Source organism: Symphodus melops, assembly GCF_947650265.1.
Source record: "Symphodus melops genome assembly, chromosome: 14".
NCBI classification, from domain to species: domain Eukaryota; kingdom Metazoa; phylum Chordata; class Actinopteri; order Labriformes; family Labridae; genus Symphodus; species Symphodus melops.
The window spans coordinates 14,545,248-14,563,893 of record NC_136704.1 but is presented as its reverse complement, the minus strand read 5'-3'; the positions used below and the strand labels follow the sequence as shown (position 1 = coordinate 14,563,893).

The window sequence follows — 18,646 nt, the reverse complement described above, 5'->3', positions numbered from 1 at the left end:
CAGGCTGGTCACAATAGACACATTGGATGATGGATACAGCAGCCTAACTTTTAAAAAAGGGAAAGCCCATTGATATAGTCATTTTGAAAATTCATTATTTTAGGATAAAGAAAACATCTCCACCAAGTAGTTATGCCTGTTTGGACCTATGACTTTGACATCAGCTGTTCCTATGTCTTTTGTTTATAGTAGTTTAATAAGGTTGGGTTTCAGCCAAAAGCAGACCACTGATTAAATAGAATTAAATTATTTTATATAATTACTATAGGTGTTTATTTAATGTCCATTGAGCAACACTGCCATCTTCCGGACAACTGTTGTAAGAACGCTGTATTATTTTTTTTAAATCGGCCGGCCGCACGCTGACGTCACTTCCTGTATATGACTTTCCCCGGGAAGACTATTTGGCGCGGTCTGACCTCTTGTTGTTTTATTGAGCCGTCTCCGTCGCCTTGAGCAGCTGTCACATTGGAAAACTTTTAAGTCCAAAAAAGAATTAAGCGCATGGCTCCCGTTTCAAACCCAGAGAAAGACATGGACGGCCCGGACTGCGGTGAGTTCACGTTTCTCACGGTTTGCTAGCTGCCTCTTTCGTTCTTGTACAGGGAAACTAAGACTTCTGCTAACATAAGCGCTAGCTGCGACTGTGACCCAACAAAATGGGAGATAAGAGATAAGGCCCTTTGTGACAATAACATTTAGTTTTCCCTTTGACTTGTAAGATCTACCCCATAAAGCTGCATTGAAAATGTAATATGTCAACACAGAAGTAAGAAGTGTCCTGGTGTTTAAAGTAACAGTGAAAGAAACAATAATGAACTATTCCCCTGGAACTACTGCACAATTACATTCATCCAGTCACAACTTGCAGATGCTTCCTCTTCTTCATGTCTCTGTATTCCTCTCCTCAGATGATGGAGGGGATGCTTGTGGTCTGGCAAAGTCTCGCTCCAGACGGGAGAAGAGGGAGAAGGTGGGAAGGAAGACCGCGCTGGAGCAGCTGAAGAAAGCCAAGCTGGGGGAGAAGATCAAATATGAGGCAAGTAACTGGATTGGTGCAAATATTACTGTCTAGCATCGAAAGTTGTATGTATTATGAATGTCTGTATCCATATCTCTATTGAACTCATTGTTGACAGCTTACTTAGTACATCCGATTACTTGTTAGGATCAACATGGCTGAGGTCGTGGTGGGATTTAAACTTTATTTACTACCTTTTTTTTTTATCAGCTTTCTAGAAAAAAATCCACACAGTCAAAGGAGCTACACTGTCATAAATTCAACAACCACATAGGAGCTGTATGAGACAAACGTTAAAACGTTTGACTGGATAGATTACCAATATGCAAAATGATCTGATACATAACATTTTTTAGATAATATTTTTTCAAACATTGAAAAGCACATTTGATTCAGCCCCTTCTGATTTTTAACTCAGCTGAACTTAGTTTGGTTGCTCGTGTTCATCTGGTGCTAACGTTTCAAGGTGGAAGAGTTCGCTGGTGTGTACGAGGAGGTGGACGAGCAGCAGTACTCAAAGATGGTACGGGAGAGACAAGAGGATGACTGGATCATTGATGACGGTGAGTGTCTGTCTGCTGTCACGACTGCGGTGATGAAGCTGATTGGGAGGTCTCGTTCCAACACTTGTTTTTCTTCCTCTCAGATGGGATCGGATATGTGGAGGATGGACGTGAAATCTTTGACGACGATTTGGATGATGATGTCGTAGACAACAAAAAAGGTAAATGCTTGAACAGTAACTCATTTTAACATTCACATAGATGTGTTTTCGGTAGTTGCACACACTACAATATATGAACATCACGGCACATTGTATACTTCAGGATTTATACGATTATAACTGTAGTATGCATACAGTTCAACGCAACTGTACGGGTTGCGTCCTGTCGCTGGCTGTTACTGCTGGCCACTCATCACTGTCCTGTCTTGTCTCACACACAAATTTCCACCAGACCTGTTCATGACAAACTTGCCCAGATTTCAAATCTTAAATATCGAACATGTTTGAAATAAACCGGGGCGTACCCTACGATCTCCGAGCATATCAGGGACGATAAGGTTGGCTCAATCTCGACTCACGCTACAAGAAAGTGTGCTAAGACGAGAGAGCCAGGCTTTAGACAAAGTAGCGTGATGAGTGAGACAGGTCATTCATCTCATCTGCAGTCAGATTGTTTAACAACATCACCGCCACATGACATGATTCTGTACTATAATCACTTTATCATTAATGTTACACACTGTGTGTTTTAATTCTTTCCACGAGCAAAAGTGTACATAGTGTTTATGCCTTGTATTATTTAAGTCTTTGTATTTTTTATCCCCCTTATTTAATTCATGTAAACTTGCTCATAGCTGTTCTTTTTTTCTTTTTTGCTATTGATGCTGTTTATATTCCATGTTTTTACTGTTTTTTTGGAGCTGTTATGACACCCAAATTTCCCCCATTGGGGGATCAATAAAGATGATCCTTATTTCCTTCTCCTTATGAGCATCTGCAAAGAGAGCGTATCTGTGTGAAAAATGTTTTGTTTATGTTTTTAGGAAAAGCCGGTGCTAAAGGAGCAGACTCGAAGAAAAATGTGAAGAAATCTGCCGTAGCCAAACCCAACACTATCAAAAGCCTCTTCAGTAACAGCAACGTCAAGAGACCTGTTGAGGTACGCTTTTACTGGCAGCGTCGGCCTGCTCATGTGTAGCTTCTACTTCAAGTCTTATCTATTTGTATATTTTTTACATGCGTCCTTTGCAGAGCATTACTCCAAATAAAACGGACACACTCAACTTTTACTTGCTCTTGCACACACTGAAAACAAACATGCCTGTGTCTCCTGCAGAAAGACGTGGACCTGTCCAAAGATGACCTATTGGGAGACATCTTGCAGGACCTGCACTCTGAGGTGGATACCACACCATCTAAACAAAGCAGAGAGTCATACGATGTATATTTTGTGATATTTTAAAAGAATCGGTTTCTTCCTCTGCCATCCCAGAAACCAAGTCTCCTGACTCCTCCTCCAGTAGTGACTCTGAAGAAAAAGAAATCTCTTGGAACACCTATGAATCCCTTTTCTGTCAAACCCCAGACACCAAAGGTATGACTTGAATTTGTCATCAATTTTTGTCATAATCCTCCAAAAAATTCATCACTCTACCACACCGCTGGGTAAATTATTCTTTTTTTTTTTCTTTTTTTTTTATTCAATCATGTAAACTTTTTTCTTCAACACTTTTGAAAATCCAGGAGTTGTCCTCAGCTTCAGGGTTAAAGGCCAAAGTTATAAGACCGCCGCCTTCTGACCCGACCCCAAGGTCACCCGCCTGCCCGCCGCCATCCAAACCTGCCCCTCCTGTGGAGAAGCAGAAGATAAAAGCTGAGGAGCAATATGAAGACGGTGAGAAAAAGAAAGCCAGGATACAGATGTTTAATTTGTTGATGTTTCAGTCTTCTAGCAAGTTAACCATAATGCCAACGTGTTTCCTCAGTGAGTGATGCGATGGGATTCGATGGTGTGGACTTTGACGAGCCCATGGAGGTCGGACTTGAGGAGCAGAAACCTGAGATCAAAGATGGAGCCGAGTCTGAACCTAAATCAGCATCAGCCGTTAAAATGGAGACGAAAGCAGAGCCTCAGGATCCAGTCTTAATGTAAGTCTTTGATGTGCTCTGAGTGCTCGCCCAGAAATAAAGACTGAAACCCTTAAATTCTGTACGTACATTCTCCACGCTCGACTTAAGTCTTCTTTGTTGTCCTCCATTCTTTGATCCTTTTTTCCAGGGCTGGCAGAATCAGCACTTGGGGTCAGGAGGAGGAGGAGGAGGGAGGGGCCAGTGCGGCTCCAGCAGAGGTTCAGGTGGACTCGAGCCGACTCCCGCTGGCGGAGGGCCCGGATGGGGAGCAGGTTTTCCGCTTCTATTGGTTGGATGCCTTTGAAGAACCTTACAGCCAACCAGGCAAGTCACAGTCACTTCAGGAGTAGACCTCAGGTTTTATACAGTTAGATAAAAAAAAAAAAAACCTTTTCAGAATTGTATTGGTCACCCAGATGCTTTACCTGACTCTTAGGTGTGGTGTACTTGTTTGGGAAAGTGTGGATTGAGTCTGCGAAGTCTCATGTGAGCTGCTGTGTCTCTGTAAAGAACATCGAGCGCACCTTGTACTTCCTCCCTCGGGAATATGTGAGTATTTTATCCGCCTGTGTATCGACTGTATCATTGGAATTGTTTCGTGGCCAGTCAAGAAACTCATCGATTAGGTCCCTTTTAAGCTCTCCGTTTGAAAATAAACAGAAAATATATAAGCTTCCCATAAGCTTATAGATTATAGTACATAATTGGGATGCTTTTAATCTCCTCAAATCACTGCTAAAAACTAAAGTTCATACTTCCATTAATCTAAAAAGCAAGTCTTCTATTCATGCTGTTTTCATACAAAATAAAGTTTGTGCATTCAATAGAAAGGTCTTTTGAGTTATAGAACAGTACAAAGCCAGTGAGAATAGATTTCTACTGGACATATATTAGTCTAACATGTCACCTAACCTGTGAAATCCCCTTAAAAAGTTTCTGATTTGTAATTGTTTGTGTTTTTTGTTGTTGTTTTTTTTGTTTTTTCCCATCAACAGAAAGTGAACACAAAAACTGGGGAGGTGTCGGACACTCCTGTGGGAATGGTGGATGTCTACCAGGAGTTTAATGAGTTGTCTGAGAAGTTCAAGATCATGAAGTTCAAGTCCAAGGTCGGCGCTAACATCGGTTTTAAGGCTGCGTGGGACGCATTTCGACGAGTTTGAAATGTTTGGTACTGACGCACGTCCTCTTTCTCCTCTCTGCAGAAAGTTGAGAGGAATTACGCTTTTGAGATCCCTGATGTGCCCAGTCAGTCCGAATACCTGGAAGTCAGATATTCTGTGAGTAAAATAAGCGCACACGTACCAAATGTGTTGAAATGAGGAAAAAAAAAAAGTGCTCCAGGACTGAAGCTGGAAATATTGCTTTGCAGGCTGAGTTTCCTGCGCTGCCTTCAGACCTCAAGGGGGCGACCTTCTCCCACATTTTTGGAAGCAACACTTCCAGTCTGGAGCACTTCCTCCTCAGCAGGAAGATTAAAGGGACCCTGCTGGCTGGACATCAAGACACCACGTAAGGAAGATCGGATTGAGTGAAGTATTATGTCGAGTCCACTTTGAAATGTGCTCTCCCCTTGAAAGATTTCTTTCCCCTCCCTGACAGAGCTGATGAGCCAGCCCGTCAGCTGGTGTAAGCTGGAGGCTCTGGCTCTGAGGAGCGACCTGGTCACTGTGGTGAAAGACCTTCCACCTCCACCCATCACCGTCATGTCCATCAGTCTCAAGACCATCCAGAACCCAAAGACGCACCACAACGAGGTCGGAGCACTCTAATGGCTTTGTCCTGATGCATCCATGTGTTCATGATGTTCACACACTGAAATACTGATGAGGATCTCTCTTTAACAGATTGTCTCCCTCGCTGCGCTCATCAACTATAACTTCCATATGGACAAAGCTCCCCCTCAGCCTCCTTACCAGTCCCATTTCTGTGGTAAGTTATTTATCGTCTCGTGTTTTAATGACGTGAACGCTTCGACAGTCTCTGTTTTACACGCGGTCAAACTGTCAAGACGTCATTTTGACTTCTTTTCCCCTCTGTTCAAGTTTCCCTGTTAACGTGCCTTTCAGCGCAAAGCATGTAAACAAGACAAGCATGTAATCAGGTTAAATTGATGAACTTGTGGGATTGATGGGTATCTTCTTGTATTTGCAGTGGTCAGTCGACCGGCTGACTGTATTTTCCCCTACGACTTCCAAAGAGGCAGTGAAGAAGAAGGTGAGTGTGGTCTGAGTAGACACCAGTTGGTTTTGTTCTTTAGTATTTCAAAATGTATCTGTCTCGTCTAATTACAGGCGACAGACCGTAACTAAAACAACGCTGAGCTTTATTCACGCGGAACCATGATACATCTGTGTGGGCCGTGTACAGAACTGTAGAAGTGCATTCATGATGATGAAGCGTTTCCTGTTTATCGGTGAGGAACGTTTCTCTTGATGTACCCGTCCATAAAGATTAACGATGGTGCCTCTGCTCCTCTGTTAGAACGGTCAAGTGGAGATAGCTTCTACAGAGAGGACTCTGCTCCGGCTTCTTCTTGGCCAAGATGCACAAAATCGACCCCGACGTTCTGGTGGTGAGTAGAACCATCTGAACTTCTCTGAGGTAAATCGTCGACATGAAGCTGCTGTGTCGCACTGAGGTTTCTTATCCTTTAATTATTTTTCTGTAGGGTCACGACATCTTTGGCTTTGACCTCGAAGTGATTCTGCAGAGGATCACTTTCTGCAAGGTTCCCCCACTGGTCTAAAATGGGACGCCTCAGGAGGGCCAACATGCCCAAATTAGGGGTACGCTCTTTAGGTAAAGCAGCTCACTTTGCTTTCTACCCTGTGAAACACCACTGAACATTATTTTCCCGTCCAGGGTCGAGGGTCCTTCGCAGAGAAGAGCGCGACCTGCGGGCGCCTGGTGTGCGACGTGGAGATCTCAGCCAAGGAGCTGATTCGCTGTAAAAGTTACCATCTGACTGAACTGACTGCACAGGTGCTGAAGACGGAGAGAGTGGTGGTCCCTCAGGAAAACATCAAGAATCTCTACTGGTGTGTATATCCTTAAAGAGACAGTTCCACCAACAAGAGAAACGACATGAGTGAGCACGAAAGAAAGAAACAGTTTAGTCTAAAACTCTTTAGTTGAAGCTTTATTTGACGCCTTATTGAACACCACATGTTGTTGTGTCTATGTATATTCATCTGAAGTGTGTATGTATGTTTCTGCATCAGTGACTCTCCTCACCTGCTCTACCTGCTGGAGATGACGTGGACAGACGCCAAGCTGATCCTTCAGATCATGTGCGAGCTCAACGTGCTGCCGCTGGCGCTGCAGATCACCAACATTGCTGGAAATTGTCATGGTAACGCACGAGAAACCCTTTTACCTTTTCCTGTCACTGACCCGCCCACGCTAACGGTAATGATTCTGACAAGGAGAAGACGCAGTTTGCTGAGTACTCGCGCTCACTGAAGTTTTTAAAAAAAAAAATCTGCCAGGAGCCCCGGTGGCTCTTTTCCCCCGTCTCTCTCTCTCTCTCTCTCTCTCTCTCTCTCTCTCTCACTCATTTCCAACTCTTTCCACTGTCCTCTCTCAATTAAAGCCCCCCCCGAAAAAAAAACAACAACCAAACAATGTTTTTATTCTGCCTGAATAACTGATCCTAGTGTCTGATTTGGTTTTAAATCAAACCTCAACAAACCTTCAAACAACCCTACTTATAGAAAAAAACAAACAAACACGTATGACAAAAGAAACAGGGATGGCAGATTGATGAGTTTTTTCAAATACCACACGCAGCTCGTCTCTATTATTGTACAGAAAATTGGAGTTACAAACACAACCGTTTTTCTGATAAATACAGGACTTGCTTTTATGTGAATGAGGATAAAAAACATGAAGCATTAAACGCATTGTCGTACCGTCCGCCTGCTTTGCCCCACGCGTGTGTCGCAGCAGAATTACAAGATCAAATGGAGCGGGGGGGGGGGGGGGGGGTTGAGATGCTGAAGTTGGCTTCTCCCTCTGGATTTTTGTCAAATTATTTACCAATTGCACCCATGATCTGATTTCTCCTCTCCCCTGCAGTCTCGCACCCTGATGGGCGGCCGTGCTGAGAGGAATGAGTTCCTGTTGCTTCATGCTTTCCACGACAAAAACTTCATAGTTCCAGACAAACCTTCCTTTAAAAAGGCTCAGCTGGAAACGGTAAACACACACACACACACACACACACACACACACACACACACACCTACTACTACTACTACTACTACTACCCAAACTCAAACCACTCACTCAACATCTCTTGTTAGACTTTACTGTCAGGTGACCAGTTATTTTCTGCACATTTTTCTGTTTGTGTCCCAGGTGGACGGAGAAGATGATGTGGATACAGGGAAAGGCAAGAGGAAAAGGAAAGCAGCCTATGCAGGAGGTCTGGTGCTGGATCCTAAAGTTGGTAAGGCTTTGTTTTTAGTTTGAGGTCTTCCATTTTTTTCTGTATTTGTCTTATTTTTGTCTGAGCACATTCGTTGATTATTTCCCCTCTCTGCAGGTTTCTATGACAAGTTTGTGCTGCTGCTGGACTTCAACAGCTTGTATCCCTCCATCATCCAGGAGTTCAACATCTGCTTCACCACTGTGCAGAGGGAGGCTTACAATGCACAGAAGAAGAATGAGGTGAGTGTGTGAACAGATTGTATAACAGTTGATTTAAAGACACACACACACGCACACGCATCAATTATCATCGTCTATGAAGCCCAGACAAGCTGTCTAAGGTTTAAAGAGCATCATTATCCTCCTCCCCAGCCTGACTTTTTAGTTTCAAGGGGAAAAGTTTAAACTCAACCTCCAACTTTTGTTTCCCTGGCAACAGGAGGATGAGTCAGAGCAGATCCCAGAAATCCCAGATTCAGACCTGGAGATGGGAATTCTGCCCAAAGAAATCAGAAAGCTGGTGGAGAGGCGTAAACAGGTCAAACAGCTGATGAAACAGCCGGACCTCAACCCGGACCTCTACCTGCAGGTACACACGCACACACATGCACACACACTCACAGATCACATGTGCAAACATTCAAGTATTCCCAATGCTTTGATTCGACCTGTTAAAAGAGCTCAGCTTCCAAGATGGCGCTCAGAGCATCTCGTCTGTAAGTCCTGTAACCTGGTGCAGTTTAGAAGCTTTAGTATTTATCAAACAGAAAATGAACAGTCTGTGTCCTATTATGAAGAGTAGACTGAACAGCCATTAAAGAGCAGTTAATACAAATGTTGTTTAAGAAATTAGAAGGTCAGACCTTGAAAACATAGAAATCAGATTCAGATAAAGGAACGCTAGTCTACATCTCTTGTAAGAATCCCACAATTTGACTTGTGTAACCGTTTTAAAACATAAATGCACTACAGCATATAATTCAAGAGAAACCACAGTTGTGTAAACTTGAAGGTGATCTTATGAAGCGTACCGACGGCGCACAGTTGGGCGTCTCAGTAAGATATACGACTACGTTGCTGTTATTTATGGGCTTGGCTCCTGTTTGTCAAAATGCTCAAACGTTTAAATGTAGAGGTAAAATAATTACCCATAAAGAGAGCCAAAGCAACTCCTTGACTTCGCGTTTGACCTCTTTGGATTCTTTCTGTGCTTCAGTACGACATCCGGCAGAAGGCTCTGAAGCTAACAGCTAACAGCATGTACGGCTGCCTGGGGTTCAGCTACAGCCGCTTCTACGCCAAGCCGCTAGCCGCCCTGGTCACACACAAGGGGAGGGAGGTGAGTCAAATGAGCACACTGCACCGAAAAACATCTCATTCAGCCTGGTTAGCTGTCGCACCTCTGATGTCAGAGCTATTACTTAACCTGAAGGAGTTTGTGAACTTCAGCTGGGTAAAAAGAGGTCGGACTCTTAACACACCAGGACTTGTTGAATGATGAGAACATTCACAGGTTCATTTTGGATTTAGACTCTGATCTTTGGAGTCATACTACATCCAATATATATAAAAAAAAAGAGTTAAATTTTCAGCCACAAGAGGGCACTCCAACATCACTTTCCACATCCTGCAACACTCCTTCCACTTCAATCTTTTTTTGCTTCTTTTTTTTCGTTTCCTCCTGCCTTTAAATATTCGTCCTTCCTCTCCTCTGCCTCTCTCACCTGATGCCTTTCTGAGCTCGAAATACAAATATTCCCTCCAGATTAAAACACACACTCACGTGTGATGTGACTGCAGACTGTGATATCAATAGCTCTGTGTAAGTATTTTCCAGTAACAAAACACCACAGGCACACACATGAAGCTCACACTCTCTCCATGTAAAGTCTGATTGTGTTCACTTCTTTCATCGCACTCGCACAAACTGAACAGCACGGACGCATGTGTGCAGCGTGAGATAAACGGCTAAACCTGGTATTGTAACTGAATGCCACACACACAAACACTCTCTCTCTCTCTCTCTCTCTCTCTCTCTCTCTCTCACACACACACCATGTCCCTGGTAGTACTCATGTTCATTTAATGAGCTCTAACTGTACACATCCTCAGCATCGGCATCCAGCTCTGCCTCATGGGACTCCTTCATGAAGATCCTCTTACACAGGCATTGTGCTCACTAATAGAGGGCAGGGCCGTAACTCTCTGTGTGTGTGTGTGTGTGTGTGTGTGTGTGTGTGTGTGTGTGTGTGTGTGTGTGTGTGTGTGTGTGTGTGTGTGTGTGTGTGTGTGTGTGTGTGTGTGTGTGTGTGTGTGTGTGTGTGTGTGTGTGTGTGTGTGTGTGTGTGTGTGTGTGTGTGTGTGTGTGTGTGTGTGTTCAGTCACGTCGTTGTCGGGCTGACAGATCTGCACTGTAAAAGGTGAACGTCTGATTGGTTGGGACAGGTGGGAGTTTCTCTGCTGCTTGTATATTTGTCTCCTGAGGTGGACGGGTTAATGACATTTCTCCTCCCTCTCACTTCACATTATTTGACTGATGTTGTTTATTGCCTGGCGGAAGTTGTGTGCCGGCTTGTTAATCTGAAAAGATGTCATGTATCATTAAGCACCTATTCTGAATCGGTGAAGGATCTTTAAAGAAATGTCTCATTGAAGTTTACGAACTGTCTGCTGATCAGGTTTCTTTTAGGTCTAATTATCAGGAATCTTTAAAAACGACTGACAGAGTGCTAATGATTTTGTGCACTTATGGGCAATGTGCAATTTAGTTATTTGTGACTTTCATTGGTTTATACTTTTCCGTCCGGAGAATATGCTGACTGTAATTTATCACTCAAAATAACATTTGGTTTGTCTGTTACATCGTAGCGTTCGTTTCTAAATTGGAATATAATAGTGGCTTTTGTAGAAAATGACATTGACTTTAATTCTGCATTAAAAAAAACAAAACAAAAAAAAACTTAACACCGAGGGCACAACATACAAATTTGAGGAGAGAAAACCATCATGAGTTCTGAGTCAGTTTACAGGCCACAGAGGATGATGGGAGACGAGTTTGCTGTATTTATGCAGACTAAAAATGTCAAGGTCTTTTTTTCAAGACAAATTTAAACACAAAGTGTTCCTCCGGAGTGCTCAGGCCCACAAATACAGATCCAGTGTCAGTAATGTGTGTGTCTTATCACATCAGAGTATAAACCACATTGTCTAAGTGGAAAAATAAACACTGAGTCTTTAAAATACATGCCATGACTTCAAGGCGTGTAAGTGGTCTATTTATTTCAGGTTTAGAAATAGCATTTGCATCTTTAGTTTTGGATGAAACGGTTGTTGTTATTATCCTGCAAGTTGTTTTATTTCACAGCTTGTCAGGAAAAACAACTTTTCTTTTGTCCCGCTTTCTTAAAGGAACATTTCCAAACCTGCTCATGACCTCCAGATATCCGTCAGCCACCTGAAGTTAGCCAGATTACCGAGGGAACGGGGAAACAACTTTGATGATGTGCTTTTAACAGCGGTCGAACTTTGCACACAGTGGTGAGCTGATCCGACGCGCTGAAGAGACGTGCAGGAAAAGGTCACGGAGAGTTAGATCTGAAGCTGCGGCCTGCTCAGCACATAGCAGCGACCTGAACCTGCTGATGCTGCAGGGGATCCCAGCCTGCACAATCTGAGTGTTTTGTTTACTTTGTATCCACGATCCGAGCCACACGTCTATTTATACGAGCTCGTGTTTGGGCAACCACGGAGTCCCACTGTAAATAACGTCGCTGGGTCCGGCCACCGTAGGATTTTTAATACTGATTTGATTTTCTACTTGAAATTACTGGCACTGTTATGAAGGCAGCTTAAAAAGACAAGTTGCATTTTTATACATTGCCAGGCAAATGTGGTGTCGCCTGTCTTCTCAGTTATGTTGCCCTGGAGAATTTTACTTACTTATCATGCAGCTACCCAGTTTAAACTGTTCTTAAAATGTTTTTAATGCATTTTAACTTTTTAACAATTACCAGTATAGCAGCTGTCACACTGGCCTCATGTCGACTGGTTTGCCAGGGCAAAGGGGCAGAAAGCAGTTTGGTTCACAGAACAATACGAAGCCGTGTTATTGAATTTATATGAAGCCCTGAGGTTAATCGGCCATAAGCCAATGGTTCTTGGTAGTTTCCGACTGCAGCGAGCCAGAAAGGCCAACTGGCATTGATGGCGAGGTTTCTCGTGTATTTGTGGGTATTGCCGTTTGCACCCCCGCCCCCATTTTCATCGTCACATTTGCACTCTACTTTCGTATCATGATTTAGGAGGCTTTTTATTTCTGTAATTGTAACACGTACACCGACCACTAGTCCTTCCCACAGTGTGAATCCAGCCCCCCCCACCCCCGAGCCCCCTCATCCCTTCATCTGTCGGGGCGGTCGTGCTGTTTGAATGTGCATGTGTTCTCTGTATTTATTGATTGGCTTAGCGCTCATCTTTCTCTCACTCTCGTTTTAAATTGGGGGCCTAACCCCCCCCCCCCCCCCCGGACAGGTTCAGACGAGGGTCTGCAGTGGTTTCTGAGCCTTTGGAGGGTTTCGGATGAGGGGGCTCAGAGGGGGATGCCAGACCCTTGGCGGTGGCTCTTCTGATCAGACTTGCCAAGTTGAGAGAGGAAAGCCCCCCCCCCTCCCAACTTATCTCCCCCCTGACTCTTGTTCGGTTTCTTGAGTATGCCTTGCATCTATGTGTCTTCATGTTGTGATGTACATGTGTCTATTGGCACAAGTGCTACTGTCCGAACTCTGCCCTTTGTCGGGGAGACCATTTGTTGTAGCCCTCTCTGTCCTGGTATGTGTGGGTATTAAGGGGGGGGATGATGGGTATTAAGAGGAAGGTGAAGGTTTAGGATTACACAGCAACAGATTGATGTCCCCCTCAACCCCTCAGCGTTATTTTGGGTTCTTTTGTATGTTCGCCAGAGAACAGTTGGGTGCAGAGGAACAGATATACGTAACGCAGAGGGCTTACGAGCATGTGGTTATAACGGGCCGATAGAAGCATTTGTCATGTATGGATGACTTTTATTGTCCCGACGCCTGCTGGCCAATTTAAAATAAGAAATTACAAGGAAAGGAAAACAGGTTTTCCCCACAGATGTTTTTTTTGTGGAGCAGAGAGCAGGAGGTTGGAAAAACTCTGCAGCATTTGGCTGGTTGTCGGTGTTAATTTCCATTGCTGGTGTTAATGTTGCTAGCCACAGTCGTAGCAAATAAAGTGTCTGTTAACAGTCAAGGGCACAGCCAGTGCTTCTCTCCCAGAGTGTAGCTCACTTAACGTCGGTGTCTTTTTAAAGTAAGTAAAGGGGGAAAAAATGAATCCGTTCATTTGAGATGTTTTGGTAGGAAACAATTGAAAGGCTCAACACAAACCGCTCGCGTGTACTTTCCTCTTAATCGAGCGACGTTAACAACAGTGGAAGCCGCTGATTGTCGAGGAACGCAAATTGGTTCGACCTTTTGACTCTTTTTCCAGCAAATCTGACAACCATTAGCAGGTGTGTCTGCGGATGGAGGGGCGACTCCTGAAAGCCGTCGCTGCTGTAATTGAGTCTCCGTCCTTGTGTTTAAAAACAGCCGGACAGGAGCTCGGAGTTGACATTACTGGATGGCATGCGGAGTGAAGGATAGAAGCGAGCTTGGGTAACAGAGCCGAGAGGTGTGGAGAGGTCAGAGTTTGGCTGGGGTTAAACCTCTGTGTGTGTGCTTGTAATATAGTCTAAGTAAATATTGTTGCCCCCCCCCCTTGGTGTCCCTCATTTAGGTTTTGTATCATTCCTCTTGTCTCAGGAATCACAAATCATTTCCCAGAATTAGACACAAGAATACCTGACGCACCCAATCATGTCTCGTCGGTGTGTGTGCGTCTGTCAGGCTGTGATGAGTAAATACTGCTGCCCCCCCCCCCTTAAAAAAAAAAAAAGTTCATTCAGGTCTGAGAACCACAGGTGTCATTTTGATGTTTCCCTGAATTAGAAGGAAGAATACATAAGCCTGCACTGATACACAGGCAGTATATGTATCACATCAGGTTTCCAGGCTCTTGTGCTCCTCTTAAATAGCCGGCTTAACTCCTGATAGAAGTGGACTTAACAAATAGTCACATGGGAGCGGCGCTGCTATTTTGGCTTCATTAGCTGGTCTGACAGTGGACAGGACAAGGTCTCAGAATCCAAACAGCCACTTTAGTAACACCTGCTAATGAGGCCATGGGAGACCCGGGCTAATAGAGGGGGATTAGGATTGATTATGGATTGATTGGACACGTGGTGACTTCATCAGGGTGGTGATGGAGCTGTAAATGAGAAGATAATCGCTACATGGCTTAATGTGATTTGGAAAAGTAGGTGACAGAAAATGTCCACTTCAAATAAAGCCCTTTAAAAATGTTCCTTCCTGTTTGAACGAGTGAGTCGGAGTCTCTTCGGTTCTGCTGCGTCTCAGCAGTCAGAAAAAAGGACACGAGGACATGGTCTTTGAATAATGACAGTTTTAATTGATTGAGTTCTTCTGTTGTGATTTGCTGACTGTGTCTGTTTGGCACAGAATAGTTGGTGTGTTGTTGAGTTTCAGAGCTCGACTGCTGCTTAAGAAACGACGACGAGAACGAGAAAGAGCCGGCATGAACGAGGAAACTTAAAAGATTAGCAGCTTGGAGATCCGGATCCAGGTGATCATTCTCTGGAGTCTGGTCACTAACACTATAAAGCTTGTTTTCTGTTCTAAACATCGCACAAAAAGTAAAGAAATGTGTGTTTGGGAGATCACTTCTTAAAGCCCGTTTATTTCTCTTTTGAATGGTGCCACATTTGGAAGGAACATGCGTTTGAGGGAGGAGCAGCAGAGCGGATCATGTGGGTTGCATCCATGAAAAACTTGCCAAATCATCTCATCGATGCCAAATCTCACATTTTATTGGTTGATCACTCGGTTGTTTATAAAATAAAAGGCCTTTATGAGCCTCCTAGCTTTGGGTCAGGAGGTTTTAAAGTTCATTTGGATGTGCGATGGATAGATGCTACATCATTGGTGAAGCGTCTTTACACTGAGATGAGGCTCCGCTCTGCCCTCCACGATCTGCGTGGACGTCCCTCGTGTGTGATTCGGGGTGAAGTGACGCATCAGGATGAGTCATGGGCTGCGTTCAAAGTCCCACATTTTTAATTGAGTGGGCAGCGGGAGGATTGCTGTCATTGTCGAGTTATTCTCGGCGAATGACGGCGTTTGTGATCTCAGCCGGTTGTTTTAAATCAGACTCGGCTTTACAACAAATCAACCCTCCCAGCAGCAGATATGAGAACACAAGTATGGCATCTGCCAGGACAGGTGTGTGTCTGTGTTGCTTACTAGTGAAATCGTGTGTGTGTGTGTGTGTGTGTGTGTGTGTGTGTGTGTGTGTGTGTGTGTGTGTGTGTGTGTGTGTGTGTGTGTGTGTGTGTGTGTGTGTGTGTGTGTGTGTGTGTGTGTGTGTGTGTGTGTGTGTGTGTGTGTGTGTGTGTGTGTGTGTGTGTGTGTGTGTGTGTGTGTGTGTGTGTGTGTGTGTGTGTGTGTGTGTGTGTGGCAGCATAAAAGCAACTATAAATCTTTAATGCAGCTTTGTGTGTGAGATCGTGTTGGTGAAAGAGGAGGGGGGGTCCGTATGTGTGTGTGTGTATTTGCACTGCAGCCGCCCAGCTCTGACAGTGGTGTGTTCCTCCACAGGTGCTATTTCAGTCGGTCGACTGTCATCCCAAAATGCTTTTCAGCTGAGTGCTTTTCAAAACAATCGTCACTGGTGCCCCCAGTCTCTTTTTACAAGGGTCCTCTGCCGCTCGGAGCCTTAACATTCTGCCTCTGATCTTCTGATCTGTGCAGTGTGTGTGTCTGTGTGCGTGCTCTTATATAAATAATATAAAATGCTCGACATATCGCTCTTTAACATAAGTATCATTCCATCTATATTATTTTTATTGCTTCCTTCCACATTCGTCGCTTAACTGCTCAAGTTCAGCTCAGACTCCTGTTCAGAATGACAACCTGGCAAAAGGTAAAGCCTCTTTTCAGAAGGAGGACGGGGCAGGCGGATTAAAATAAAAGGATAAACGAGAGCTACATGACAAGCAGACCAATAAATCCTTGAACTGATAAGACCAACAAGTAGCAGAGCAACAGCTGGGAAGAAGTGGTGAGCACAACAAGGCGGAGCCTCCTGTTAATTAGCATTCCTCTACTCAAGTCTCCTTCTTTCCTAACCCAGGAGAAAGGAAACGCTGACTTCCCTTACACCAGGTGGATCAAGAGAAACTACAGTTTACCTAAAGATCCCCGGTACAACCTTACCGTGTGGCATCAACATGAACCTGGATGGAGGCCTGACTCTGAGCGCAGCAGCTTTTAGCTCTGTAGCATTCGGCCTCAGGATGTGGAAACATCTGGACCGTCTCTATGTGAAAGACAAATCTGTTAGTTTGAACATTGTTCTAGTCTGCACTGGTTCAGTCTAACCATTGTCTCAACAGCTCCCATGTTCCCATGTGAATACTTAGCTGTCATTGAAGAGCAACATGTAGCAATGTAGCTATAAACTCTTATTTACTAAAGGAGACCGAAAAGCTGCTTCATGTTGCTGGTGAAACTAATCCTGCACTGATCTTTAGAGTCTTAATGTAGAGATACAACTGTATATATGTATTATTATGATATTTCTCACCTCATGCTTTGACACATAATTCAGAGTTTGAGAGAGGAAGCTTTTGGTTCTTCTTCACTACAGGAGAAAATAAATCACGACTGACTTTCCGAATACTTCCTGGTTGTAAGAAATGTTCCCTCACTCCAAAGCACCATTTGATCATTGCAGCCTTGGTGTTATACCTCTTATCTAAAGGGCACACCTCCTGTGCAGTGATGCACGTGGAAAGACGTAAAGACATGAGTGAGTGAGCAATAGGAATGCAACGATTCGCTCGACTCGCGGTGCGATTCTTTCACGATTCATTTTACAAAAAGAGACAAAAATTATGACAAGAAAAAAGATAAATTAATTTGAATGTAAACACTGTTGACCTCGTCATCTCTTCGGCTCTTACACTCGTTTGGGCAAGCGGGGCTACAAACACGCGAGTTAGGATAGTTCGCTCTCCACGGCTGCCATGGTAACGCCTGCTTGTTACAACCACCCTGCCTTCTGCTCCCCTCTTAACCCGCCCTTCATTACAACATTACAGACTACAAACTAAAATCTATCAGAGAAAATAAAATAATAATAATATAATATATATAATAGTAATAATTTATTATTCCACTGAACAAGTTCTCTCTTGATTTATCTTTGACAACATTAGTGTGTGTGTGTGTGTCTCTGACTGTTTATAACGTCTGAGGGGAGACGTTCACACACTGAGACGACAGCGACTGAGAGGAAGTTACTGTTGATGTTAGCTGCAGACACGGTGAGACTGAACGACCGTTTGACCAGAACACGTGTTCCTGACGCGGATCAAGTTAGAACGGGCGGGCCGCGCTGTGTGTGTGTGTGTGTGTGTTACTGTGATTCAATTTTTGTAAAGTATCGAGGTGAACTGTGACGAGTTAACATTTTTAACTGCCTCACGACGATGAATCTTTACATCCCATTATAGTAAGCAAGAAAATGTATTTTACAGGTCCAGGTATTCGAGTAGATATTTTCATGTGTTATAAAAAAATCGACACATTCTTGAACTATTAATCTTTTCTTGTCAACCAGAGCAGCCGTGTTATTTATTGTGCTGCTCTCGTTCGGTCCCTTCATGGCCGCTCTGAGTGTCTACTGTTGTTGCACCACTTAACCCAGCTCCATCTTTTAGCAACATTGGCAGGGTCAGCTGCCCTGAAGTCTGCTCCCTCAAGTCTCCAGGCAGATTGTGGGGTACATTATGTCTTTAAAAAAACGGGGCGCACAAAAGGAAAACATGTCACCTGTAAGATGTTGAAGTACTGCAGAAATGCACCAAGAATATAAAATACACAAAATCTCCTCAGCGCCTGTATGTTCTGCTGTCAGGTCCAAAACTATCCCAACTTCACAAGTCTGAAAGTGGATTTTTTTATTATTTTTTTATTTTGTTGTTATTTTTCTGTGTAGTGCACATTTGCACTCAGACTGATATAGATAGGTGACTTCCAGCATGATTTCAATATTATAACTTTACTCTGCTTCAGTGGTACTCGATCTTGTCCGCCTCAGGATCGTAACCTATTTATATTAGGTGAGGTCATTCATTCATTTTAGGTATTTGATATTTTCTATATATATAATTAGATGAACTTTAACGACGGTGTCATTTGATGGTTTCATAAAGCATCTCTGTTATGCTCCGTCTAATTTATTTTAATTTCTGTGACAAACATTTTTAACCTTCTCATCTTACTTCCCTCCCGTTCTCTCTATTCTCGTATCTGCACACACTCCTAAAAACACCTAATGTTTCCCTTTTTATTTTATTTGAGTTAAACGAGCCACAGCTAGTCATAGAGGAGCCACGTGCAGCTGGGGAGCCG

The 18,646-nt window shown here is 43.7% G+C and overlaps 1 protein-coding gene across 1 annotated transcript in view; it reads left to right on the top strand.

Annotated features, from left to right (window-relative positions):
* Nucleotides 1-362: 362 nt before the first annotated feature.
* Nucleotides 363-18,646, top strand: part of pola1 (polymerase (DNA directed), alpha 1) — a 55,578-nt gene continuing 37,294 nt past the window's right edge. Inside the window, 31 exon segments of the mRNA XM_079361137.1 lie at nt 363-553; nt 912-1,039; nt 1,488-1,584; nt 1,668-1,745; nt 2,570-2,685; nt 2,863-2,925; nt 3,019-3,120; nt 3,270-3,420; nt 3,512-3,674; nt 3,805-3,980; nt 4,093-4,205; nt 4,652-4,765; nt 4,862-4,936; nt 5,029-5,133; nt 5,135-5,168; nt 5,259-5,413; nt 5,504-5,588; nt 5,811-5,851; nt 5,853-5,873; nt 6,141-6,182; nt 6,184-6,231; nt 6,328-6,390; nt 6,392-6,445; nt 6,522-6,697; nt 6,881-7,004; nt 7,006-7,011; nt 7,737-7,856; nt 8,019-8,109; nt 8,206-8,330; nt 8,530-8,679; nt 9,307-9,429. Of these exon segments, the coding sequence (XP_079217263.1) occupies nt 505-553; nt 912-1,039; nt 1,488-1,584; nt 1,668-1,745; nt 2,570-2,685; nt 2,863-2,925; nt 3,019-3,120; nt 3,270-3,420; nt 3,512-3,674; nt 3,805-3,980; nt 4,093-4,205; nt 4,652-4,765; nt 4,862-4,936; nt 5,029-5,133; nt 5,135-5,168; nt 5,259-5,413; nt 5,504-5,588; nt 5,811-5,851; nt 5,853-5,873; nt 6,141-6,182; nt 6,184-6,231; nt 6,328-6,390; nt 6,392-6,445; nt 6,522-6,697; nt 6,881-7,004; nt 7,006-7,011; nt 7,737-7,856; nt 8,019-8,109; nt 8,206-8,330; nt 8,530-8,679; nt 9,307-9,429 (2,988 nt within the window). The 5' untranslated portion in view covers nt 363-504.